General features: G+C 39.2%; 1 protein-coding gene across 2 annotated transcripts in view; it reads right to left on the reverse strand.

Moving 5' to 3' along the window:
• The window catches only part of RCOR1 (REST corepressor 1), a 113,232-nt gene that overhangs the window by 39,158 nt on the left and 56,267 nt on the right, over positions 1-17,807 (reverse strand). For both annotated transcript variants that reach the window (XM_060156518.1, XM_060156606.1), the window contains exon 3: positions 1,253-1,336. In XM_060156518.1, the coding sequence (XP_060012501.1) occupies positions 1,253-1,336 (84 nt within the window). The remainder of the gene's footprint in view (positions 1-1,252; positions 1,337-17,807) is intronic.

Below are 17,807 nucleotides of genomic sequence, written 5' to 3' on the forward strand. Positions count from 1 at the left end.
ATTAGACTGAGATTATTTTATTCTTGCTAAATTAAGCATTACTAAGAGTAGTTGAATTTCCTGTGTTCCATGGAAGGTACTGTATTTTTAAAAAGGGTCCTTCTTGGTCAAAATCAAATGTTTCTTGACCATCCGAGCTCTTTGCACCTTAATGCAAACATGAATGTTAAATATATAAGAGGAGGATATTTAATATGCATCATCTCTAACCCTTACTTGACAGTGGAAACCTGTTAACACCTACTTTAATACTGCAAAACACAATCTGGAAAATCCTGATCAAAGCCTGAGAGTTCCGGCCTTTATTCACAACTTATGTTTCCTGGCCAACATTTACCACTGAAGGCTTTCTAAGCCCTACCACATTTTAGAGCATTGATTCTTATCCTATTTTTGTCAAAGAGCCCTTTAAAAATCCAATTTTCTGCAGGAAAACGTACATGCACCAAAAAAAGTTTGCCTGTGATTCACGAGTTCACAAATGGCCGTAAATTCCATCCATGGACCACCCACCCCCACCACTGAAAAATTCTCGAAAGGGGGAATTTATTTTTTCTTCTCTCTTTAAAGTTATGAAGAAAACAAAAACTTTGAAAATGACAAAGACTTACGGCAATATATCAAATATAAAATTATTCTTGCACGGTATCACCTGAGCAGAGGGGACAAAAAACTGAAAAAGCAAACTCTGAAAATACAATTAATCTTCCTAATAACTCTAGGACCCCTACCGGCCCCCCAAAAAGAAAACCCAAAGTAGCTCAGAATATTCATTCTAACAAAAATGTAAACACAAAACAAAGAGCCAATTCAAAAGTTCTACTTCTAGCTAGGATGAAGTCTTACAGTATAAAACCTTTTTCCAGTAACATACATTTGCCCTTTGTAATCCTTCCAATTAGAGATTTGTTAAACTCCTCATCTTTATATCAATAAATCTATAAATTCCCAGCTGAAGGAGTTATACACTACATTATAATTTTCTTTCCGCTCTGAACCCTTCCTCCTAGTTACTTCAGAATATTAGCTGGTACAGCATTTTGAATAAAAAGTAGATTAGGAAACCACAGCTTAAGAATCTTTAAATCACTATGACAGGCCACAATAAAGAACACACTTTCAAATTCTTCAAAATTTTACTTTAAAAAGGTAAAATAAATGTAATATATAGAGAGATTTTTACCTACAAAGGTAACTTTAGAAGTTTGCAGTAAATAAGAAAGGTGAAAAATGAAAGTGCTCTAAAACTTACATTTTGCTTCTGATAGATTCTGATTAGGTGACCAGACCAGCATGCCAAGATTGTCTCGTTCTTGACTGCGTCTTGCTACTTTGGCTTGGTAGAAATAAAAAAAGAAAATTCTTATTATAATTTAACAGACATAAGAAGCGACAATTAATACCACCACTCTGCAGGGATCGAACCCGCGTCCCCCGCATTGGAAGGCGGATGCTTTACCACTGAACCACCAGGGAAGTCCCACAAATTAAGTTTTTCAACACATTAACATGGTATCTCTCTCCATTTATTTAGATTCTCTTTAACTTAGCACCATCAACACAATGTTGAATAGAAGTGGTGAGAGCAGATCCATTCCTGTATTGTTTTGAGTCAAACGAAAGATACTGTATAATTTCATCTGTAATTATGACTGTGTATATTTGTAAAAGAAAAAGGATAAAACCCCACAAACTATTCGTAATACATCTAAATTAATGTCTTTAATTATAATAAAATATTCATTTATGTATAAATTTTCAAAAAACCACACCACTCTGGTCTTCTTTAGACCTCGGAAGATGATGTTATCACCCCCCCTCGACTGGAGTCGGCCCCAGTGGAACCCGCACATTTAACACAGGGTGAGGGTGTGGGTGGGGAGGCTCTGAATTTGCTGAAATATTTCTACTTTTAAGTCTTTTTCTACCTAACTTTTTACTTATTTCACAAACAGGTCATATGAGGTAGGTATGATTACTATTCTCACTTGCTAGGTGAGGAAACTAAACAGGTCATTAGTAGCCACTAGGAGGCAGACCTGGACCGACGTTAGGCAGGGTGGTTACAGGGCCCGAGGGTTTAGGCACCATACACTCTGCTGCTCTGCTCCCAGATGGGGACACACAAAAAGGAAGCTGCATGTGGCAAGCTGCTCAAATATTCTTTTAAACTACGAATTCTTCATGTGTGCTTTGAATAACCTTACCCTTCACTACCATTAGTGACTGGGTATTTTAGTGACTTGACAGCAGGAATCCAAAGATTCTTTTAACAACTTTAATAAAGAGTACCATTAAAAAGATTTAACCTGAAAGGAAACATCTGAAGTGCATTCAAATTCTTAAAATTCTGTGATACAAAACAGTAGGTCAAAAGGTTGACAAGTGCCGGGTGTTGAGTTGACTACTACTGGATTAACCACAAACAAGTCACATATTACACAGAGCCAATTAAAACGTTATCTTCCAAAGGTACAACAGACCGAAGAGAGAGGCTCACTAACCAGCCTTTGGACTGCTTAGACCCAAACTCATTCATCCTAAAGGCATTCTCTTTCTTGACCTTTTTTTTTTTCCTTTAAACAAACTCCTCTGAAACACGATGAAAGTTATGGAATCTACTTCCAGAAAAAAAAATTCAACTAAACATAAACACACACACACACACACACACACACACACACACCCCAATATAAACATACTTTTATAAAATTCATAAAGCCTGGTTTAAGAATTCCTGCTTTTATGAAATTGCCAGACCTTTTATTTAATCTTACCTTTTATTTAATTTTGTGTATCAGTGTGTTCTAGATTTTATAAAGAAAGAATTTCTACACTTTTGCTCAAATCTGTGGGGCAGCTACTTTAAAGAAAAATGATGGAATGGTGGGAGGGAAAGACCCAAAGTGCGAACACTATTGAATTAGGCAAGACTGAAGGTGGAATTTACATGCTGGGTGGGAACAGGTGTAATACACAGGAGGGAGACAGGAATATGATGAAAAGATGGGAGTGACTACCTTTGAGTACACACCTTTTTATACGGTTCTGACTTTTAGAACAATGTTAATGCCACACATAGTCTAAAAGTAAAATCAAGTCAACAAATACGTGTGTGGGGAGGGACCGCACACGGAATACAGGCTTGCTGTATTTCAAATAAAAATCAAAAGTCAAAACAGAAATAAAAGAATCTACATTGGGAAAGTAGAATTAAAACTGTCTTTACTCACAGATGACATGATCATCTGTGTAGAAAATCTACACTACCTACAAAAAGTTGCTAGAATAAATGAATTTCAGCACAGATGCAGGAAACAAGATCAACAGTAAAAAATCAATTCAATTTCTATATATAAGCAATCAAAACTTAAAACGAAAGAATACCCCTATTTAGGGATAGATGTGATAAGACATATACACTGAAAAACTGTAAAACATTTGAGAGAAACTAAAGATCTAAGTAAATGAAGAGATATACCACGTATATGGATCAAAAGACTTAAATATTATTAAGATAGCATTCTCTCCCCAAATTGCTCTACAGATTCAACATAATCCCAATCAAAACCCCAGTATACTTTTTTGTAGGAATTGACAAACATTCTAAAATTCATACAGGAATGCAAAGTACCTAAAATAGCCAAAACAACTTTGAAAAAAACCAAGTTGGAAAACATATACTGCCTGAATCGAAACTAATTGATTACAAAGATCCAGTAATCAAGACAGTGTGGGGCGTCCCTGGTGGCGCAGTGGTTGAGAGTCCGCCTGCTGATGCAGGGGACAGAGGTTCGTGCCCTGGTCCGGGAGGATCCCACATGCCGCGGAGCAACTAGGCCCGTGTGCCACAACTACTGAGCCTGCGCGTCTGGAGCCTGTGCTCCGCAACGAGAGAGGCCGCGATAGTGAGAGGCCCGCGCACCGCGATGAAGAGTGTCCCCCGCTCTCCGCAACTAGAGAAAGCCCTCGCACAGAAACGAAGACCCAACACAGCAAAAATAAATAAATAAATTAATTAATTAAAAAAAAAAAAAAACAGAACCACACGTATAGGATCAACTGATTTTTCCACAAAAGTGCAAAGGTAAAATTCAGTGGAGATAATCTTTTCAATAAATGATGCCTGAACAAATGGATATTCATATTTTTTTAATTAATGGAGATCTATATACCTCATACCACATACAAAAATTTATTCAAGGGCTTCCCTGGTGGCACAGTGGTTGAGAGTCCACCTGCCGATGCAGGGGACACGGGTTCATGCCCGGTCTGGGAAGATCCCACATGCCGCAGAGCGGCTGGGCCCGTGAGCCATGGCCGTTGAGCCTGTGCGTCTGGCGCGCGTGCTCCGCAATGGGAGAGGCCACAACAGTGAGAGGCCCACATACTGCAAAAAAAGAAAAATTTATTCAAGATTAATGACAGGACTAAATATAAAACCCCAAATTATGAAACTTGTAAAAGAAAACGTGAGAAAATTCTTTTTGATCTTAGGTTTAGAAAGATCTTATTAGATATAACACCAAAAGCACAATCCATAAAAGAAAAAACTTCATAAATTGGACTTCATCAAAGGTAAAAATTTCTTTTCAAATAACACTACTGAAGAGATGAAAAGCTAAGCCAAAGACTGAGAGAAAATAATTATAAACCACAGATCTGATAAAGACTTGTATCCAGAATATATAAAGAACTCTCAGAACTCAACAATAAGAAACAACCCATTTGTTAACAAATGGGCAAAAGATTTGGATAAATACCAAAGATGGTATATGGATAGCAAATAAACACATGGAAAGATACTAAAAATCAACAGTCATTAGGGAAAGCCAAATTAAAACTACAAGAGATACCACCACGTACCTATTACAAAGTATAAAGTTAAAAAGACTGACAATACCCACAGTTTGGCGATAATGTGGAGAAACCAGAACTTTCTTAAGCTGCTGGTGGGAATGTAAAATTGTACTATCACTTTGGGGGGAAAGCCTGGCAATTTCCTAAAATTGTGGTATATCCATTTAATGGAACAAAACTCAACAATAAAAAGGAATGAACTATTCAGGCACACAATATGAATGGAGCTCAAAATAATTATGCTGAGTGAAAGAGTTACAGATACAGAAGGGGGAGGATAGAAAGAATTCTGAGGTGCTAGACAGAAATAGATGGTTACAGTAAGAGCTCATCATTTTCAGTATAAATAGAAATACAGATGTGTATATAACTGTATACTTGCACACATAAATACATTTATTTATCCCAGCTTTGTCCACTGCAAGGGTCTAGATACAATGACAACCCAGCAAAAAATGAGCACATTTAGCTCCCAGACGTTGGTCTCTGAATGCCATTCTACAATAAAAGAAACTAGGTCTCCTTGGGAAAACGGTTGATTCCAGGGCTAGGACAGGAAAAGTGCAAGAGACCCTAGAATATCTTGTTATGCCAGGAGGTAGGAAAGTGTTCAAAGAACACTATCTCCCATTGGTCAGATCTGCGATAACTTGAGCAACAAAATAAATGACAGTAATAAAATAATAATCCATAAAGCCATGAAGTAATAAAATAATAATCTGTGAGTCCATACTGACATAGACAAAAGGATAATGTAAAAGGGGAAGGCAAATGAGCCCAGAATAGCCAGGTCAGAGTTGGAAAACTTACACCACTCTACTTTAAAGACTTACTATAGAAAAGTACAGTATTCAAGACAGTGTGGTACTGGTAAAAGAACAGACACACAGACCAATGGAACAGATGGCAGTCCAGAAATAAACCCATATAAATATGGTCAACTGATTTGCAACAAAGATGCAAAAGTAACTCAATGGAGAAAGGATATTATTCTCAACAAGGCAGCGGCCCCCAACCTTTTTGGCACCAGGGACCTGTTTCCTGCAAGACAATGTTTTCCCCCAGACGGGGGCGGGGGATGGTTCAGGCAGTCATGCGCTCACCTCCTGCTGTGCGGCGCTGGGGGGCTGGGGGGCTCCTGCAACAAAGAGTATTTTAACAATTGGAGGCACTTCCCTGGCAGTCCAGTGGTTAACACTCTGCACTTCCACTGCAGGGGGCGCAGGTTCAATCCCTGGTTGGGGAACTAAGATCCTGCATGCCTTGCGGTGCAGTCAAAAAGTAAAACAAACAAACAAACAAAAAATTGGATATGCAAACGAAGTGAAACTCAACCTATACCTCATACCTTACAAAAATTCAACTCAAAATGGATCTTAAATATAAATGTAAAACCTAAAACTACAAAATCTTTTAGGAAAAAACATGAGAAAATCTTCATGAACTCGGTTGAGGAAAGAGTTCTTAGATATAACACCAAAAGCACAATCCATAAAAGTTAAAAAATGGTAAATTGAGCTTAATAAAAATTTAGACTGTGAGGAAACATCTGCAAATCACTGTATCTGACAAAGGACTTGTATCCAGAATATATAAAAGATGTTTAAAGTACAATAAGAAAATAACTCAATTTTTTAAAAAGTGGGCAAAAGATGTGAATAACTATTTCACCAAAGATGGCATATAAGCATATGAGAAGCAACATCACATTAGCCATCAGGGAAATGCAAATTAAAGCCACAGTGAGAAACCAATGTATACCTATTAGAACTCCTAAAATAAAAGGAATAGATAATACCAAGTACTGACAAGAATAAGGAGAAACTGAAGCTTTCATGCAGTGCTGGATCAGTGGATAATGATAAAGTCACTCAAGAAACGTTTCGCAGTTTTAATTAAAGATATAATTATATTTAACAAATGACTGAATCGACAATCCCACTTAGCCATATACCCTATAGAGTTAACCTATGTTCACAATAAAACTTGCACATAATTATATATAGTAGCTTTATTCACAATCATCAAAACCTTGGGGAAAAAACCCAAATGTCCTTCAAGGAGTAAAAGGTTAAACTGGGAAGATTAATACACTGCAATACTACCCAGCATTCAAAATAAATGAACAAAATAAATGAACTATTGATATATGCAGCAACATGGCCATATCTCAAAAGAATATGCTCAGTGCCAGTCTCAAAAGGTTACATACTGTATGATTCCATTTATATGACATTCTGGAACAGGTGAAACTATAATGGTAGGGAACAGATCAATGGGGTTAGGAGGGGGAGGAAGGCTACGAGTTGTACGAGGTACTTGTTTGAGGAGATGGAACTGTTCTGTATCCCAGTTGCGCGTGGTGGTTATATGAAACTACACATGCCTTAACACTCACAAATACAGACACCAAAAACCAGTCCATTCTGCTGTATGCAAATTGAAGAACACAAATACAATGAAAACAAAGCAATGTCATTCATTTCTGGACAGACACTGGTGTCTGCTGAAGGTGTCAGTAACTCTGCAGCTGCTCTCCTTGTTTAATATAGTTTTTATTGAGGTGTCATTGATGTACAATATTATATAAGTTACAGTTGTACAACATAGTGATTCACAACACTCTCCTTGTTTAAAGTTGATTACCAAGGGCTAAAAACTGCCCTACCTGGAAGGAAGCAGAAGAACGACAAAGAAACTGCAATTACCAATGGCCATCAAGGGCAAAATGAAAGAACTCGCACCACCCGTGGGAACGCACAGCTACTTCAGACAGCGCTGGCAGTGCGTAAGAAAGCTGAAGTATGGATACCCTGCAACCCAGCAATCCATTTCTAGATATAATACATATACCAATAGCAATGTGTTTCAAATTGCAGGTCAGGCCAATTTAAATTAATTTATTGGGTCCTAACCAGCATTAAAAAAAAAAAAGAATAAGAATAGAAAACACCAGCATACTGTTTCATTAAGTATGTGTATAAATCACCGGGGGAGACTTTTTTTAAAGTTCGTTAAGTACCTGCCCTAGAGATTCCTTAAGATAGGTGTCAACCTGGCTAGGTCATAGCACCCAGTCATTTAATCAAACACTAATCTAGGTGTTGCCGTGAAGGTATTTAGTAGTTGTGGTTAACATCTACATCAGCTGACTTTAAGTAAAGAAGCTAACCCTCCATCTTGTGGGTGGGTTGCATCCACTCAATTAAAAGGCCTTAAGAGGAAAACTTGAGACTTCCCAGAAGAAACTGTGCCTCAAGACTGGAGCCCCAGCTTCTCCTCGTAGGACCTGACCTACAAATTTCACACTGGCTGGGCACCCAGTCACATAAGCCAACAGCTTAAAATAAATGTCTGCGCACATACCCCTACACACCTGGCTCTGTTTCTCTGGAGAACTCTAAGATGGATGCTCACTGCAGCGCTGTTATGGTACTGTGATACAGCAAAATCTTCAAAGTCCATCAACAGGAATTAGCTAAATCATAGTATGGATATTCAAAGAAATCAAATACAGAAAATGCAACAGTCTAGGGACTTTCCTGGTGGGCCAGTGGCTAAGACTCTGTGCTCCCAATGCAGGGGGCCTGGGTTCGATCCCTGGTCAGGGGATGCCGCAACTAAGAGTTTGAATGCTGCAACTAAAAAACGATCCCGCACGTAGCAATGAAGATTCTGCGTTCCGCAGCTAAGACCCGGCACAGCCAAATAAATAAATATTTGAAAAAAGAAAAAGAAAGAGAGAAAGAGAGAAAGGAAGAAGGAAGGAAGGAAGGAAGGAAAGAAAGAAAGAAAGAAAGAGAAAATACAACAGTCTAGCAGTTCTTCAAAAGGTTAAACACAGTTACCATAGCCCAGTAATTCCATTCCTATGTATATAGCCCAGCGAAATGAAAACATATGTCCATATAAAAACTTGTATATAGGGACTTCCCTGGTGGCACAGTGGTTAAGAATCCGCCTGCCAATGCAGGGGACACGGGTTCGAGCCCTGGTCTGGGAAGATCCCAAATGCCATGCAACAACTAAGCCCATGCTCACAACTACTGAGCCCATGTGCCACAACTACTGAAGCCCACGCACCTAGAGCCTGTGCTCCACAACAAGAGAAGCCACCGCAATGAGAAGCCCGCATACCACAACAAAGAGTAGCCCCCACTCACTGCAACTAGAGAAAGCCCGTGGGCAGCCACGAAGACCCAACACGCCAATAAAAAAATAAACAAATAAATAAATGAAACTTGTATACAAATGTTCATAGTACTACTCATAAGCGCCAAAAGGTGGAAACAATCCAAATGTACATCAACTGAATAAGCAAAATTTAGTATATCCATATAATGAAATATTATATTGCCATAAAAAGGAATGAAGTTATTAATCCATGCTCGGTATGGATAAAACCTGAAATCATCATGTTAAGTGAAAGCAGCCCTGTCACACACACAAAAAAGACGTATTATACAATTCCATTTATATGAAATGTCCAGAATAGGCAATTCTGTAGACACAGAAAGTAAATTAGTGGTCGCTAGAGGGTGTGGGGTGTTTGGGCGAAATGGAGAGTGACTGTTAATGGGTAGAGAATTTCTTTATGGGATGATACGAATGGTCTAAAATTGATTGTAGTGACAGCTGCACAACTCTGTGAATATACTGAAAACAACGGGGTCGTACATTTTAAAGAAGTGAATTGTACATTTTGTGAATTATATCTCAGTAAAGCCATTATTAAAAAAGTGAGAACACCTGTTTTGTTTCTAGCATGTGTATTTCTTTATGAGTAAATGAATTAAAAAGCAAAAATATCAAACTGTAGGTAAGAAAAACCACCCAGTAAATTTAAATAGTGGATAAATCCTAGGAAAGAAGTGGGAGCACTGAATTGAGAGGAAAAAATGAAACTTGTGCTTTTTGCTCCACATACTTCCTTATTGTTTGGATTTTCTTCATAAGAATGCATTCAAATACTACTTACACAATTAAATTCTCTTTTAAAGATAAACAGTAAGGGAATTTATTTAAAACTTGTGAAGAAGTATTTCATGATTATAATTTTATATCTCTTATGCTCATTTCCTAAAAAAGTGGAAAACCTGAACAGATTACTTACAAAGAGTAAACTGAATATATCTTCAGAATTAAAGAACTCTGAGCTCTTACAATGACATCCACTATAACGGAAATAAAGGAAAGCAAAAATCACACTCAGTTTCAGTAAACTTGATCTCACTCTTACAATTTCATAGTATTGGGTTAGACAAAAAGTTTGTTCTGTGTTTTCCGTTAAGATGGCTCTAGTAGCGCTTACTTGTCTTTAACTTCATTCGAAACAATTTTGTTAGATTGTATTGTGACAGCTATCATATCAGTGTGCATTTAAAAAGAAAAATCAAAATTGGTGAATTTTTGTGTAGCCATTTTAATATTGAAGATGGAAGAAAAAACGTTTTTGGCATATCATGTTTTATTATTTCAAGAAAGGTAAAAACACAACTGAAATGCAAAAAAAGATTTGTGCAGTGTATGGAGAAGGTGCTGTGACTGATCAAACGTGTGAGAAGTGGTGTGCGAAGTTTCGTGCTGGAGATTTCTCCCTAGATGATGCTCCATGGTCGGGTAGACCAGTTGAAGTTGACAGCGATCAAATCAAGACATTAACTGAGAACAACCAACGTTATACCACGCGGGAAATGGCCGCCATACTCAAAATATCCAAATCAAGCACTGAAAATCATTTGCACCAGCTTGGTTATGTTCATCACTTTGATGTTTGGGTTCCACATAAGTTAAGCGAAAAAAACCTCCTTGAGCATATTTTCTGCATGCGATTCTCTACTTAAATGTAATGAAAACGTTCCATTTTTAAAACAAATTGTGACGGGCAATGAAAAGTGGATACTGTACAACAATGTGTAATGGAAGAGATCGTGGGTCAAACGAAATGAACCACCACCAACCACAGCAAAGGCCGGTCTTCACCCAAAGAAGGTGATGTTCTGTATATGGTGGGATTGGAAGGGAGTCCTCTACTATGAGCTCCTTCCGGAAAACCAAATGATTAATTCCAACAAGTACTGCTCCCAATTAGACCAACTGAAAGCAGCATTTGATGAAAATCGTCCAGAAATAGTCAACAGAGAACGCATAATCTTCCATCAGGATACCGTAAGACTGCATGTTTCTTTGATGACCAGGCAAAAACTGTTACAGCTTGGCTGGGAAGTTCTGATTCATCTGCCGTATTCACCAGACATTGCACCTTTGGATTTCCATTTATTTCGGTTTTTACAAAATTCTCTTAATGGAAAAAATTTTAATTCCCTGGAAGACCGTAAAAGTCACCTGGAACAGTTCTTTGCTCAAACAGATAAAAAGTTTTGGGAAGATGGAATTATGAAGTTGCCTCAAAAACGGCAGAAGGTAGTGGAACAAAACGGTGAATACACTGTTCAATAAAGTTCTTGGTGAAAATAAAAAATGTGTCTTTTATTTTTACTTAAAAACCAAAGGAATTTTTTGGCTAACCCAATATAATTACAGTGAGGCACATCACCACAGATCTAGTGCCTAAAAACACTTGGGCAACACAGATCTAGTGCCTAAAAACACTTGGGCAACAAACAACTTAAAAAATCCATAACTGGGAGTTCCCTGCTGATGCAGTGGTTAAGAATCCACCTGGCAATGCAGGGGACACGGGTTCAAGCCCTGTCCGGGAAGATCCCACATGCTGCGGAGCAACTAAGCCCGTGCGCCACAACTACTGAGCCTGTGCTCTGGAGCCCGCGAGCCACAACTACTGAGCTCACGTGCCACAACTACTGAAGCCCACACACCTAGAGCCTGTGCTCTGCAACAAGAGAAGCCACCGCGATAAGCCTGCGCACCGCAACGAAGAGTAGCCCTCACTCGCCGCAACTAGAGAAAGCCCACGTGCAGTAATGAAGACCCAACACAGCCAAAAATAAATTAATTAATTAATTAAAAAAAAAAAACAATGGGGAAAAGATCGCCTCTTCAATAAACGGTGTTGGGGACTTCCCTGGTGGTGCAGTGGTTAAGAATCTGCCTGCCAATGCAGGGGACACGGGTTCAAGCCCTGGTCCAGGAAGATCCCACATGCTGTGGAGCAACCAAGCCCGTGCAACACAACTACTGAGCCTGTGCTCTAGAGCCTGCAAGCCACAACTATTGAGCCCATGCACCACAACTACTGAAGCCCGCGCGCACCTGGAGCCCGTGCTCCGCAACAAGATAAGCCACCACAATGTGAAGCCCATGCACCGCAATGAAGACCCAACACACCCATAAATAAATAAGTTAAAAAAAATAAATGGTGTTGGAAATATTGGACAGCTGTATGCAAAAGGATCAAACTGGACTACTCTCTCAAACCATGCACAAAAACAAATTCAAAATGGATTAAAGACTTAAATGTAAGACCTGAAACCATAAAAATCCTAGAAGAAAACACAGGCAGTAAGCTCTCTGACATCAGTTGACCTTAGTAATTTTTTTAATATGTCGCCTCAGGCAACGGAAACAGAAACAAAAATAAATGGGACTACACTCAACTAAAAAGCTTTTGCACAGCGAAGGAAACTATCAACAACTTTTTTAAAAGGCCACCTGCTGAATGGGAGAATATATTTGCAAATGATCTACCTGATGAGGAATTAATATCCAAAATATACAAAGAACTCATACAACTCAACATCCAAAAAACAGTGGACTTCCCTGGTGGCACAGTGGTTAAGACTCTGCACTCCCAATGCCTGGGGCCCGGGTTCAATCCCTGGTCAGGGAACTAGATCCCATATGCATGCCACAACTAAGAGTTCACATGCCACAACTAAGGAGCCAGCAAGCCACAACTAAGGAGTCCACGTGCTGCAACTAAGACTCAGCGGAACCAAATAAAAATCAATCAATAAAAATAAAGACCTTTTTTAAAAAATCCAGAAAACAAACAACCCAATCAACAGGTGGGCAGAGGATCTGAATAGACACTTTTCTAAAGAAAACATACAGATGGCCAATAGGCACATGAAAAGATGATCAACATCACTAATCATCAGGGAAATGTAAATCAAAATCACAATGAGATATCACCTCACACTTATCAGAATTGCTATTTATCAAAAAGACAACAAATAAAAACTGCTGGTGAGAATGTGGAGAAAAGGGAACACTCATGCACTGTTGCTGGGAATGTAAATTGGTGCAGCTGCTATGGAACAGTATGGAAATTCCTCAAAAACTTAAAAATAGAACTACCATATGATCCAGCAACTCCACTTCTGGGTATTTATCCAAAGAAAATAAACACACTAATCAGAAAAGATATATGCACCTCTATGTTCACTGCAGCATTATTTACAATAGCCAAGATATGGAAGTACCTAAGTGCCCACGAATAGATGAAAGCATAAAGAAGATGTGCTGTATATACACAATGCAGTACTATTCAGTCATAAAAAAGAATTAAATCTTGCCAGTTGCAACAACATGGATGGACCTAGGGGATATTATGCTAAATTAAATAAGTCAGACAGAGAAGGACAAATACTGTATGATTTCACTTATACGTGGAGTCTAAAAAACAAAACAAATGAACAAACAGAACGAAACAGAAGAGAGTTATAGATTCAGAGAACGAACAGGCAGTTCCAAGAGGTGGGGTGAGGAGGAAAGAAACAGATGATGGAGAATAAGGTACAAACTTCCAGTTGCAAAGTGAGTCAGTCACGGGTATGAAATGTACAGTGTGGGGAACACAGTCAGTAATTATGTAATATCTTTGTATGGTGCCACACTGTAATTACTAGACTTACGGTGATCATTTTGAAATGTATAGAAATATTGAGTCACAATGCTGTGTAACAGGAACTAATACAGTATTGTAGGTCAATTATTCAAAAACAAACTTACAGAAAAAGAGATCAGGTTTGGGGTTATGGGGTTGGGGGGAGGGAGGGACTGGATGCAGGCAGTCAAAAGGTAAAAACTTCCACGTGTAAGACAAGTAAGTACCAGGGACTAAGCATGATCCAGATAATGCGCGCTGCAGCATGGTGTAAGTGAAAGCTGCTCAGAGAGGAAAGCCTAGTTCTCATCACAAGGAAAAAGGTTTTTCTATTTCTTTAATTTTGTATCTATATGAGATAATCGATGCTCACTAAACTTATTGTGTAAGTCAAATCATTATGCAGTACACCTTAAGCTTATACTGTTCTGCATGTCAATCATATCTCAATAACACTGGAAGAAACCAAACAAAAAAGCAACCAAAAAACCTCAAGAATAGGACAAGATAAAGTAAAATGACATCACAATTATAATTTTATATGTACCTAAATAAAGAAGTCTCAAAATAAAAACTGATGGAAGAATGGAAATATGACAAATACATCATCATACTGGGAGAGTAAAACATTTCTGTTGACAGTCCAAACAAAAAAGATATATAAGATCTAAAAACAGGGCTTCCCAGGTGGCGCAGTGGTTGAGAGTCCGCCTGCCGATGCAGGGGACACGGGTTCGTGCCCCGGTCCGGGAAGATCCCACACGCCGTGGAGCGGCTGGGCCTGTGAGCCATGGCCGCTGAGCCTGCGTGTCCGGAGCCTGTGCTCCGCAACGGGAGAGGCCACAACAGTGAGAGGCCCGCGTACCGCCAAAAAAAAAAAAAAAAAAAATCTAAAAACAATGAGCAAGTTTTATTTATTGGACATACTTTGAAGGATACATCTAATAATTAGGGTATAAACATTCTTCATAAGCAAATTCACAAAATATTTACAAAAATGACCATGTATGTACAAGGCTATAAAGCAACTCTAAGCACATTTCAAAGAATAGGTAACATACAGATTACACTTTCTAACCACAATCCAATTAAAAGCCAATAATTTAAAAATAAACCAAAAATCTTCATACATTCAAAAATGATAAAATACTCTTCAATAACCCTGGGTCAAAGATGAAATCTTGACAAAAAATAAATAAAACTGGGCTTCCCTGGTGGCGCAGTGGTTGAGAGTCCGCCTGCCGATGATGCAGGGGACACGGGTTTGTGCCCCGGTCTGGGAAGATCCCACATGCTGTGGAGCAGCTGGCCCCATGAGCCATGGCCGCTAAGCCTGCGCGTCCGGAGGCTGTGCTCCACAATGGGAGAGGCCACAATAGTGAGAGGCCTGCGTACCGTAAATAAATAAATAAATAAATAGATAGATAGATAAATAAATAAATAAATAAAATTACTTAAAATTCAACAGTAAGAGTACGAACTTATGCAAAACAATGAAAGAGGTAGTTTACAAAAAAATGTATACCTGTAAATGCATAAAATCAGAGAGGCTAAAAATTACTTCGCTAAGCATACAACTTAAGAACATGGAAGGAACAGCAGAATAAATCCAAGGAAAGCAGAAGGCAGGCAATGAACAGCAGAAATGAATGAAACAGGAAACAAAGATATAAAAAGGGGATTAACAAAGCCAAAAAAAAACCCCTAAGAGACTAATCTCTGCAGAATCTGATAAAGAAAAATAAGAGAAGGTATAAATAATTTTAGGAATCAAAAAAGTGGACACAGGACTTCCCTGGCAGTCCAGTGGTTAGGACTCGGTGCCCTCACTGCCGAGGGCCCAGGTTCAATCCCTACCTGGGGAACTAAGATCCTGCAAGCCACACGGCATGGCCAAAAAAAAAAAAGAAAGAAAGAAAATGGCAGTAATGGCATAATAAGCTACCTTATCAATCAAATGCTACCTACCAATCAATCAAATGCTACCTCCTTGCTCAAGTTCCTGACAAGAAAACTGAAGTTAAAAAATTATAATCCTGGGACTTCCCTGGCAGTCCAGTGTTTAAGAGTCCGTGCTTCCACGGCAAGGGGTGTGGGTTCATCCCCAGTCGGAGAACTAAGATCCCGAATGCCACGTGGTGTGGGGGAAAAAAAAAAGACTCCCCCAAAACGATCGGGGAGTTCAGGGTTTAAAAAAAATTATAATCCTGTACAGAGTGCTATAGGGTCATTATATCCACACTAATATCTCCATATTATCAAACCACCTTAATCTCAAATTAGCTCTCATAAATAAGATGGCTGCTTTGTTTGCTTTAAAAGTTAAATTCGGGGGCTTCCCTGGTGGTGCAGTGGTTGAGAGTCCGCCTGCCGATGCAGGGGACACGGGTTCGTGCCCCGGTCCGGGAGGATCCCACATGCCGCGGAGCGGCTGGGCCAGTGAGCCATGGCTGCCGAGCCTGCGCGTCCGGAGCCTGTGCTCCGCAACGGGAGAGGCCACAGCAGTAAGAGGCCCAAAAAAGTCACATGGAATCCAAATACACGGTAGGATAGATTACTCATCAGTGGAAGGAAGAACGTAACAAAGGAATAAAGCTTTAAATATTGGTAGTTCTTATTTCTAAATGTACTAATTTGCCATCCATACTTTCACTATATCCTGAGAAGCTAAGCATCCACAAATGTAACCTTATGTTAAATTTAGGTTAGGGACCAAAAATAATTTTGTGAGTCCAAAATTTTTGGCTTCTGATTTGGGGCATTCAGAAAGAAATGTAATCAACCTGAAAAGCAACAGTATAATATCATCACTGTCGTTATAACTGACATGTATGCTTACTATGTACCAGGCACTGTGCATTTACTTGCATTACTTGCATTACTTGCACTTACTTGCATTAGCTCGTTTAATCTTCCTAACAACCTTCTGAGGTAGGTACTATCACTATTCCCATGTTACAGATGAGAAAATTAAGGCAGAGAAAGATGAAGTAACTTGCCCAAGATCACACCTGTGACCAGTGGAGCTGAGAGTCAAACCTGAGCAAGAGATTCCAGGGCCATGATGTGAGCCCTTATGGACACTGCCCAGAGTTTAGAGACACCATAAATTATCAGAAGTATAAAGACAGATCAAAAGCTAGAGTAAAAAGTACATTTTTCCGCGAGTTCCCTGCTGGCCTAGTGGTTAGGATTCTAGGCTTTCACTGCTGTGGCCCGGGTTCAATCCCTGGTTGCGGAACTGAGATACCACAAGCCAAAAAAAAAAAAAAGGAACATTTTTCCTCCTCATAATATTCTCCCATTAAGTATTTTAACGCTTAAGTTAAAGGCTTGAGAATTCTCAAATGACAACGGTTTGTCCTATATACAGCAAAGAAGTCAGAAACAATTTTGGTATTTAAATACTTGTATCTTTCTCCCATTGAAGTATATACTTCTTTGTCTGGCTCTCTCTCCCCTAGGCTCTTCCTTTTTAAATGCTACAAGTTTAAACTGGAATAAATAAATACATAATTTTCACTCAGCTCTCTGGAATTAAAATCTACAATAAGCATAGGAACGTAATAAACCGCTTAAAAACTCAAACTTTGCACAAGTTCTCCTAAATTTGATGAGAAACCTGACAAACCTTCTTCAGCCAGGTGATGAAAGTCAGCTTCAACAAGTATAAGTCATGTAGACAGTGTGTGCCCTTGATGAGTCGCCAACCCCCAGCCAGATCCCTGCACACCCATCCCCTCTACCAGTTCCCCACTGAACCTCCTCAACTTTTCTCAAATCAATCACTCCCTCTCCAACCCCACTGCCACTGCCATAAGTTCAGGCCTTCATCTTTTCTCGTCTTGTCTTGTCTTGTCTTGTCTTAAGGGATCCAGCTAACCAAGACCCAACACACAGACCTATCCGCAAATTCAGTCTCTCCAGTCTCTGGCTAGATCAATCTTTCTACATCAAATCAGAGCAAATCACTCCAGTGTTTAAAATCCTTCCATAGTGATGGACCACAACTCTCCAGTCCTTAAGTGTGGACTGCACATAGTGCCTTCCTTCAAAAGAGGACAGTATGGAAGGGGTGGGGAGGGTGACAAACTTCACAGTGGAGAACCCTGGCAAGCACTACCTCAGCCAGGGACAA

This window comes from Lagenorhynchus albirostris, chromosome 1, assembly GCF_949774975.1.
Source record: "Lagenorhynchus albirostris chromosome 1, mLagAlb1.1, whole genome shotgun sequence".
NCBI classification, from domain to species: Eukaryota; Metazoa; Chordata; class Mammalia; order Artiodactyla; family Delphinidae; genus Lagenorhynchus; species Lagenorhynchus albirostris.